This window comes from Phascolarctos cinereus, unplaced genomic scaffold, assembly GCF_003287225.1.
Source record: "Phascolarctos cinereus isolate Bilbo 61053 unplaced genomic scaffold, phaCin_HiC Scaffold_2;HRSCAF=192, whole genome shotgun sequence".
Taxonomy (NCBI): Eukaryota; Metazoa; Chordata; class Mammalia; order Diprotodontia; family Phascolarctidae; genus Phascolarctos; species Phascolarctos cinereus.
This window is the reverse complement of record NW_027555625.1, coordinates 22,237,085-22,247,734: the sequence shown is the minus strand read 5'-3', so window position 1 is coordinate 22,247,734 and position 10,650 is coordinate 22,237,085. Positions and strand designations below refer to the sequence as shown.

General features: G+C 47.0%; 1 protein-coding gene across 1 annotated transcript; it reads left to right on the top strand.

Annotated features, from left to right (window-relative positions):
* Positions 1 to 4,065: 4,065 nt before the first annotated feature.
* On the top strand, positions 4,066 to 9,869 carry SPR (sepiapterin reductase). Its single transcript, XM_021001105.2, is given in 4 exon segments — positions 4,066 to 4,536; positions 7,264 to 7,386; positions 7,389 to 7,553; positions 8,680 to 9,869. Coding segments are annotated over 4 exon segments (774 nt in total). The 5' UTR covers positions 4,066 to 4,241; the 3' UTR covers positions 8,871 to 9,869.
* Positions 9,870 to 10,650: the final 781 nt, after the last annotated feature.

Genomic DNA, 10,650 nt, shown 5'->3' with positions numbered 1-10,650 from the left:
AGTGGCAAAGCTAGAATTTGACTCCAAAATTTAGCACATTCTTGAATGCACTGAGAACTATGGAATTTTGCAGCTGGAAAGGATCTGGAGATCAAACAGATGCCTGATCATGAATTCCCTCCACAGTGAAAAGAAACCTGTCACATCCCAAAGCAGCCCATTTCATTTCTGGTAGTTCTCATTGTCAGGAATTTTTCCTGACATCAAGTCTAAATTTGCCTCTTGGCAACATACCATCAATCCCCCAGCTTATCTCTTCTTCTGCTGCTGGGGCCAAGCAGACCAAACACAACTATTACAGCATCCAGAAGGGATGGCAAAGTAGTTTTTCTTAGTTGGCATCACACCCAGGAAATAGATAAAATGACCAGACCAACCATTCTTCATTCCTCTCCTGGCTCTGCTTCTGACTCTTGGGACTGCCACACCAGGTTCCTGTATAGGTACTTTCCCACTCTCCCTCTCCCCTGCTTTAGTATAGTAAGTCTATAAGTAGCTATTAAAACAGTAGCAGCAATTAAGATTGCAAAGGAGAACCTCAAGTCCCTTACAGACTGTCTCATAGATAAAGAGAGCATAATGGTTCCTTGCAAACTGTCTCATAAATTAACTAAAAGTCACATCCTGAGAGTCTGTGCTAAATCAGGGAAAGCCATCTGGACCTTGCTGTGAGGAAGGGTCTTTTGTCCTGCTAATTGCCATGGTCTGTAAGCCTCAGAAGCTCTAGATATCCACATTAAGGCCGGCAGAATACCAAATATTGTTGATAACTTTAAGATGAAGTGGATATGTTAAATAAACCCAAAGTGGCGGAGAAGAGCTGGTCTATTCCCCACCAAAACTCTCTAAAAATGAAGCCCCCAAACTCCTGCCCCCTGAGCATTTTTCCATTACTGAAGGGTTCACTCTGCTCAAGTACTCCCAATTCCAATCCATGCTTATGTGAGTGACCCTCTCCCTTCCCATTTTCTTCCCCATGCTGCTTGACTTCCTCTACCACCCCAATCCTGTCCCCTTGCCATCTGCCTGTGTACCCCCTCCCCCAATGTTTGTCTCTGCACTCTCTGCTGTTTGTCCCTGTACCTTCTATGCCTTATTAAAATGGGATTGAAACATTACTTTCTGATGTCAGCATGGTCTTTCCTGCTCCATAACCAAGGAACTAGGGATGCACCCAGAAGAACTACCTATGGTTCCATTCCTATATTCTATTAATAATTTCATAAATTAATTAGCAATTCAGATGGCTTCTGACACTTAACCAGAAAGGCCTCCTCAGGATGAATACGATGAGGTTATAACTATATCATATTAATAAGCTTGCTGGAGTTTCAGTAGCCAATTCTAACTAGAACTAGGTGTAATATAAACCGTAAGTATGCCAGAATTGTATAACGTGAGGCAGTTTTGGGAGAGGGGGGCCAGACCCCTCTGATTCTCCACTGGGTGTAGAAAGGAAACTGTAAGCTTGGATATGTTGCTATTCATTTCTACTGGGCCTCTGATTTCTTTGGTGTGGGGAATTCTTGGACTGGAATGCCACTTCTGTCACATACTACCCTGGGTCATCTTGAGCAAGTTCCTTAACTTCTCTGGACCACTTGTCAACAAGAACTATGGAAAGAACAGGAAAGCAGGCTGCCAGAAGCTAGGTATAGACCATCATCTACATCTTATACCAAGATAACCTCCAAGGGGGCATGTCACTTGGACATAAAGGGTGATAACCTCAACAAATTAGAGGAAGAAGGAAAGAACTGACCTTTCTGATTAATGTATGGGGAAGAGGTCATGACCAGACAGAGGACAGAGGTGATCTAAGAGGAGAAAATGTGTGATTTTGATTACATGAAATGTTTTAAAATTGCACAGACAAAACCAATGCAGCTAAAATTGTAAAGAAAGCTTTAAAAAAATCTTTGCAGCATGTTTCTCTGATAAAGGTCTCATTCCTAAGACATAAAGGGAACTGATTGAAATTTATAACTATGAGGCCAAAATAGTAGAGTAGCAGGAAAAAGTACAGTGAGTTCATTCTGCCCCTCACTCTACTCCAAAGAAAATTCACCAGATCAAATTCTGATAGGGAAATAAATCCAAGGAAAAAATTACAGTTGGTCACTTTTTCCCCCCAACCTGAATAGGCTTAGAGAGACAGAGAAAGAGATCTTTGGACACTGGGGACATGGTCTAGCCAGGGACAGTGACCCTTAGAGCATTCCAGCATCCTGTGCCAAAAGGCAATGCCAGGGCACCATCTCATTCAGAATCCTGAGTGTCCCTGTCACTATAACAGCTTTTCATGGTGGGATTCTTTGTTAACATATTCCTCCCCCCAACTTTCTGACTCTGGACTAAACGTTAAGGCCAGCTCACACACACTGTCTGGGTTGGACCTGTTGCTGCCTTCTTGGGAACAGTAAGTGTTGTTTTAGTCCACACTTTCAGGGACCACACATGCTCCAGAACTGCAAGCTTTCAGTGCTCCCAAGGTCTACCAAGTCTGATCACTGCCCTCTTGGTCTGAGCTCTGCAAGTTCCTGCCCTGGATCCCTGTCTGAACAACAGTAAACGCTGCTGCTTCTTCTGCACTCAGGCATAAGGTAGCTCTGTTGGTTCAGAGGGACTGAATTTTAGGCTTTCCTTGGTCTGAGATTCCTGCCCTGGGTTCTTCTTCTTCAGGCTTCATTCAGACTGGAGTAAAAGCTGGAACTGAGAGCCTTCTCTGCTCCTGGGAACAGAGCCACACAAGCTGCTGCACATTTCTGCCCTTCCTCTTTGCTGGGTATGTAGGCCAGCAATCCCTCTTCACTTGGAATAACACCTCTGAGCTCAGGTGCCTTCCTCAGTCTGCCATGGGCCTGTGACCTAGAATTGGGTACACTGGGTAGTAGGTGATAAAGCTACCAGTTGGCATCTGTTCCTGGATCCTGCATGAGGTGATGTTCTGGCATGAGTCTGGAACCTCATCTTGCCCTCAGACACAGTCCTTGGACATAGGAATATTGCAGGCAGTAAGCTCCTGGTCAGATCTTCCCTGCAGTGTCCACAGATAATCTTGAGACCAAAAAATTGGAGAATCACTGCCCTAGCCCGGCAAAATCTTTTTTGGGTCCTCCCCACACTTGCCACCCAGTGCATTTGCTATGCCAACCCAGCTTTGTACCATTTGTAAATATGAACATACCATCTATGACTTTAACACAGTAATTGATTTGAAAACAAACAAACAAACAAACAAACAAACAAACCAATACATACACACACAACACCTTGCTCCTTACTCAGTTTGGTCATTTGTGGACAGCTAGCTGCTCTTAACCAATGATGCAGCTATCTAAAACTCCCTCCAAAGGCATCTTGTATGTGAAGGTTTTCCTCATCACCTGAGCTGCAAATTACCTGGTAAAAATGTAGTATATGTATGTACAGGTGTCTCTTTGTAGAACTTACATTCCTTGAGAGTAGTAAAGTCATTGATTGTTTCATTTGTCCTTGTGCCCCCAGCTAACACAGTGCCTAACAGTTAAGTAATTAATCAACGCCATTTATCAAACAGCTACTGACTGTGTGCTAGCCACCGTGCTAAGTGCTGTGGATACAGAGAAAGGCTAGACTAACCTCTGCCCTCAAGGAGTTTCCATTCTTCTGGGGGAGACAATACATAAATAATGTTAATACAAGATACATAGACCACTGGTGGAAAGTGTCCTTGGAGAGGAAGTCTCTGGCAGCTGGGGTCTTGGAAAAGTCTGTGGGAGGTAGGATGTGAGCTGACATGACACACATATGATAGACACAATACATGACTGTCGATCGACTAATTGTCTCTGCTGGGTTGGATTTCTAATTAGCCTCCTGCCCTCTCAATTCTGCTTGTTTAACTAACAGCCCGGAAAACCTGTCCAGCTAATTTGGGAACAGTGCAGAGAGGACCTCCGGAAGTACCCTGACCGAAAAAACGAAACTCAGACGAGTTCTTTCAATTCCTAAATCTAAAATTGGCTACTGAATTCCACCCCAGCTGGGGGAGGGCCGCTCTAGAAGGAGGCTGGCGGGGGCGGGGCTTGCTTTGCTTCCGCCAATGGAAGCACCCGTGGATGAGGAAAGCTGGCTTTGGGAAAGGTTAGGCCAGGTCCGGCCCCAGGTCCCCTGCTTGATCTTCCCGGGTAGGCTGTGACTACAGCCTGAAAGCGCAGAGTCCAGCCAGCCTGAGCCGAGCCTGCTGGGAGCGGGGCGACATGGAGGGCAGCCTGGGCCGGACCCTGTGCATCCTGACCGGGGCCTCTCGGGGCTTCGGCCGCAGCCTGGCCTTGCTGCTGGCGCCGCGGTTGGCTGCCGGCTCGTCGCTGATGCTGACCGCCCGCAACGGTGGGGCCCTTCGGACGCTGTCGGACGAGCTGGGGGCGGCGTGGCCGGATCTGCGGGTGCTGTGCGTGTCGGCCGACCTGGGCAGTGAGGCCGGGCTGCAGAGGCTGCTGGAGGCGTTGCCCCGGCCACAGGACTTGCAGCGGCTCCTACTCATCAACAACGCCGGTAATGGCCTTCGGAATGGGGGAGGAAGAGGAAGTGTGGCCGGCGGCCGTGGGTGGGGAGGGGGGGAGGGGGCAGTCCGGGCAGACCCGATCTGGATCCTGGAGTTGTTGTCCACTGCCCCTTTGAATTGAGCTCTTCTGTTCCATAAGCATTTTGGGGCTCTTAGGGCAGAGTCGGAAGGGACTTCAGTAACAGACTAGTGGAACCCAGAATTCAATCTACACCATCCAGTCTGTTCCATCGGTTTCTGGGGCACCCCGGCCATTGCAGGTCCTGACTGCTCCTGAGAAACTCTTCCCTGACCTTGAGCATCAGTTGGCTTCTGTGCAGTGCCACCCCCTGTGCTCCCTGTCCTCGGTGGTGAAACAGAACCAGTCTGATCCCTAGTCCCTGGGATATCCATCCCTTCAGAGACTTGAAGACAGTTGTCCTGTCCCCTCCACCCCCACCTCTTGTCCAGGCAAAACAACCCCACCTCCTTCAAGAAATCATAAGACTCGGCCTTGTCAATTCTGAAAGCAAAAGAACAGAGTCACAGAGGTTATGCAGTTGCTGGTAATTGTGAAAATACGGAAGAGCTCGCACAAGTTATCACAACCACAGTTAACTCTGAAAAATAAAATAAAACCAAAGAGCTAACGGTGATAATAAAAAAAGCTCCCTTTGTTCTGTTGGAGGAAGGGAACTAGACACACGCCACAGGGCCTCCTCTAGGAGGAGCCCCGCCTTAGGGAGGTCAAGTCTTGATCTATACAGCAGTGGCTAGACAGTGAGCTGTAGCCCTGACAGTGAGTGTTAACAGCAACAGTGAGACAGGTTTGGTTCCTGACCAGAACGTGGTTCCTGCAGGTGCTTGTCCCAGCTCAGGGACCACCTGGAGCTGGTGTGCGAACAATTCTGGGATTCTTCTGCTGCAGAGTTCATCCAGAGGGTGGGGGCAAAGGAGTGTTGTTATGCCAGGCTCAGGGCACAGCTTGCTTGCTGGGCCGGGGAGGTTACCCTCTGGCTGAGGAGGATTTCCAGCCTGAACTTCGGAATCCAGGTCCACTATTCCAGATGTGATCGATCAGAAAAATAGCTCAGCACTTTTCAAATATTATCTTACTTTATTCTCACAGTAACCTGGGACATGTGGGCTGTATTTACAGATGAGGAAGCTGAGAGGACACAGATAAGTAACTTGGCCAAAGTTGCTCAGCTATTGTCTGAATCAGGATTTGAATTTAGGTCTTCCTGATTCCAGGTCCGCCACTCTGTCCAGTGAGCCCCCTAGTTGTAGAGTGGGATTGCTACCTCTTTATACATGGAAGCAAGGTCTGCCAATGCAGTAAAAGATTGCATTATCTTCTTTGGCTACCACTCCCCACTGCTGACCCTTATTGAGCTTGCAGCACGCTAAGACCCCCAGATCTTCTTCAGACAAATGGAGATTTTACCCTGCCTTCATCTTCTTGTTATGAAGCTGATTTTTAAAACTTAAAAGTAAGACTTGACATTTATCCTTAATCTTGTGAGACTTAGTCCCATTCTCAAGCCTGTCAAAGTCTTTTTGGACCCTGCCTCTTACCCAGTGACTATCTCTCTCATTTTTGTGCCACTGCAGACGTAAGAGCATATCACCTTTACCTTTACCCAAGTCATTAATGAAATATTTCATATGGCCAAGCACAGATCCCTGGAGCTGTGCACTGGAAACTTCCATCCAAAATGATATGGAACCACAATCCTTTAAAATCATCACAGTTGAGTGATGGAATCCCGACTCTCTGAGTCCAATCCCTCAACCAGATCCAGAATCTTCTGTCACCGTCTAGTCTAAATCTCTATATTTAATCTCCTACAGGATAAGTATGAGATATCTAATCTACTGTTTTGTTAAATGACTAGGAAAATTATATGTTCAGGTTTCCCCTAATTTGCTGTGCTTATGTCCTTCACTTCTCTTTTGGGAGGTGGGCAGCCTATTTCATCATAAGTCCTCTGAATTGCAATTGATCATTACACTGATCAGAATTCCCAAGTTCTTCTCCTGGTTCTGTTCCCTTCAGGCTGCATCAGTTCATACAAGTCTTCCCAGGTTTCTCTGGAGCCCTCTATGTCATAATTTCTTGCAGTACCACAGTATTCCATCACACTTATATACCATAACTTGTTCAACCATTTTTTGTCTTTCTTCACACCCTCAGCATTTGTGTCCCAGACAGAAAGAACTCAAGTGTTCCTGACTCCAAGGCTCACCCTCTAATCTCTATACCAGGAGTTTTTAACCTTTTAATGTATTGTGACCCTGTTGGCAAATTGGGGAAGCCTCTGGACCCCTTTTCAGTGTTTTGTTTTGTTTTTTGCTGAGGCAATTGGGGTTAAGTGGCTTGCCCAAGGTCATACAGCTAGTAAGCATCAAGTGTCTGAATCCAGATTTGAACTCAGGTCCTCCTGACTCCCAGGCCTGAGCTCTAGCCATTGCACCACCTAGCTGTGCCTCAGTGTGTTTTTAAATGAATAAATGCATATGATTGCCAAGGGAACCAGTTCTGTTGAAATCAAAATTTAAAAAAGTTCAAGGACCCCCGATTAAAGATCAAAGATGGTCTACATCAAACTTCCTTTCATGGGAAAACCATTGAATCATCAAAGGTAGACTTCCTACCCATTTCCAGGCTCTGGGATGGGGCTCCTGGCCTGGCCCTGTAGGATTCCTAAGGCTTTGTTTTTTTAATTTTTATAAAGGTACCTTGGGAGATGTGTCTAAAAACGTTGTGGACTTTGCTGACCCGGCAGAAGTCAATGGGTACTGGGCTGTGAATGTGACCTCCACTCTTTGCCTGACCTCAGGAGTCCTCCGGGCCTTCCCCCCAGTCCTGGCCTGAAAAGAACTGTGGTCAACATCTCCTCCCTCTGTGCTATTAAACCCTTCAAGAGCTGGAGCCTCTATTGTGCTGGCAAGGCTGCCCGAAACATGATGTTCAGGGTCTTGGCAGAGGAAGAGCCCAGTGTGCGGGTGCTGAACTATGCCCCAGGTAGGAGGCCATGTGGCCACCCCCCTGCTCCCAATCTGGCTCTTTCTGGGCACCCAGGTGCCTGCTGTTCCTTCTTCCGCACCCAGAGTACAATTCCCCTGACATCCATGATTCCCTGTGGGCAAGTCCCTCTTGCAGAAAGTATTGGCCAAGGGGCTTTGAAGGATTTAGTTTGGGAGTGGAGAGACTCTTGGAAGTGGTTTGTAGGATGAGGATAGTGACAGATCAATCCCTAGAATGGAAACATCCCCTTGCTTACTTGCACTATCCTCTTACAGGAACAGCTCCTCCCCCACCCCAGCACATTGTCTAATCACTACCACTTGTCCTTCTTATTACAAGATCATACATTTAGAGCTGGAGGGGACCTCAGAGGCCTTTGAATCCAACCTTTCTTTTTACAGAGGAGTGTACTGAGGCACAGAGTGGTTAGGAGACTTGCTCAGGGTCACACTGCTAGTTAATTGTCTGAGGAAGGATTTGAATCCAGGTCTTCTGGACTCTAAGTCCAGTGCCCTTTTCACAAGGAAATTCTGCCTCTCCTTGGTGAGTAAGTTCTTAAGTCTCGATAGCTGCCAACTTGCCTGTGCACTGTGCTCAAAAATGCCCCCAACATTTATTGAGTGCCTACTGTGGGCAGTAGCAATCATTAGGGCACCTTACTGTGTGCCATCCCATAGGAGTTGTGCTAGGCAGTCGCTAGTACCCCAGTGACTAGGGGAAGGGGAGAAGACCCCCAAGAATGGAAGCATGGCCCATGCCCTTAGGACTGATCATGGCTAATAATTGATAGTGAGCATTTTTGTCTCCCTTCAAGGTCTGCAAAGTGCTCTCACCCAGATGATCTCATTTGGCCGTCAGGTCGACTGTGGGAAGTGGAGGAAACTGAAGCTGAGTTGTTTGTCCAAGTTCTCTCAGCCAGTTAAGCGTCCGAGGCAGTATTGGGATTCAGATTTTCCTGATAGCAAGGCTAGCTATCTCGTCACTGCCCCATCTAGCTGTATAAAGGGAGAGGTGTCCAAGGCTCAGATGCTCAGTCCTATTTCAGTACTTATCCACCCCACACAATCACGGGCCCCAGCCAGGGGTCCTTGCTAGATCTTATTTCTTTCCTCTGTTCCCTCAGGCCCTCTGGACACAGACATGCACCGGGAAGCCCGAGAGAAAACCAAGGACTTGGAGGTGCGACAGGCATCGAGCAAGTTAAAGGAGTGCCAGGCCCTGCTGGACTGCTCTGTCTCTGCCCAGAAGCTCCTGGACCTGCTGTTGAGGGACACCTTTGAGTCGGGGGCCCACATTGATTTCTTTGATAAGTAGGGCTGGCTGCCCTCCACCAGCTAGGGATCACCCCTCCCCTTCCCCTGCCATCCTGTCCCTACCTCCGCTCTTCACAAGTGCCTAGTAAAGGATTCACCTCTCAACCTTTCCACCCAGACAGGGGGAGAGATCCTTGGACTGGGAAGCAGAGGACCTGCCCCATGTCAACCTGTTTGTAATGGGCAAAGCTGGGATTTGAACCAAGTCCTCAGATTCCCTGTCCAGGGCTCTCCACTCTGCCATGATGTGCCCCTCTTTCTCCATTCCCTTTAATTTCTTATTTGGCTTCCACTGGAACTGACTCTTTTCTCCATTCTGTATTGTCCCTTTCTCTCCCTTCCCAAAGAGCCCTTTGGGGTCCTAGCTTACTGAGTGCAGGTTACTGAGGCTGGAAGTGTTAAGGATGGAGTGAAGAGAATGTGTCAGTGAGTCTGTTGGGGAATTGGAGGGTAAAAAGGGTGACCACATTTGCAGGGGAGGTGATTCTCTGCCCCTTTCCAAGAATCAGGGAGGCACAGTGGATACTATGCTAGGCTTGCAGTGAGCAAGCTCTGAGTTCAAATCCAGCTACTGACATTTATAGTGAGACTCTGGACACTTCATGTCGGCACCTCAGACAGCTCCCTAAGACCTAAATCTGAATTCCTAGACTGGCTACCATGTGCCTTGGTCAGGGTTGTTCTTACAGTGACAGTGTTCCATGCTAAAATCACATGTCATTCCTGTATGTAAGAGACAAGGAGAGAAGGTGAGATGAAGAGAGAGAGAGAGAGAGAGAGAGAGAGAGAGAGAGAGAGAGAGAGAAGAGAAGAAGAAGAAGAAGAAGAAGAAGAAAGAAAGGGAGCAGGGCAGGAAGGAAGAAACGCTGAATTCTCTCTTCTTTTCTTTCTACTTCTACCCCTTGTATAAGTTATAAGATCCCTCAGGGTGGAAATGTGTTTCTGCTTTCCTTTGTGACTGCCGCCAGCCTCAGAGAATACAATAAATGTTGAGAAAGTATTCTTGTGTGTGTGTGTGTGTGTGTGTGTGTGTGTGTGTGTGTGTGTGTGTGTAAGTGACCTCTCTGTCACTCATTCAGGAACCATTAACTGAGGGCCTGCACTGGGGGGATACAAAAACAGAAATGGAACAATCCCTGCCCTCAAAGAGGTTACATTCTATCAGGGGAAATATGCATGTGTGTTCAGTATGAGTTTTCACTCTTAACTCACAGTTCTTGAGAGGTGTCTAGAGCACTGATGTCTTTGTTCCAGGTCCAGGACCCCGTAGTCAGGAAGTGCCAGAGATAGGCCTTGACCCCTGGTCTTCCTGGTGCTCAGTCCAATTCTCTCCAGTAGGCCACAGTGTGTCTCGTGAATATGTAAACAGATATAAAGTAAATACAAGACCATTTGGGGCAAAGTTACAGAATAGAAAATAAACCCACATAAATCATCAGCATTTCTATGTGTTACCAACTGAGGGAATTGTGGGTATTGAGTGAACCACACTGACTTCTTGTGACTCAATTCTGGAGCTAGCTTAGTTCCCTTTCCGTTTAATTATGGGTCTATTCCAATTTCTGTCTTGTGAGAAAACTTTATTTAGTTATGGGAATTGTGAGAAAACAATTTATTGCATCATTTGAACCTCACCCTGTGTGTCTGTGAAGCTGGACCGCTTCTACTTGCTGCTTTGATATCCTTAATATGGCGTGGGTGATGTTTTATTTTTTTTATTTTTTTTTATTTTTATTAAAAAAAATTTTTTTTTCCATATGCTTTTGAGTTGAAAATTTTTC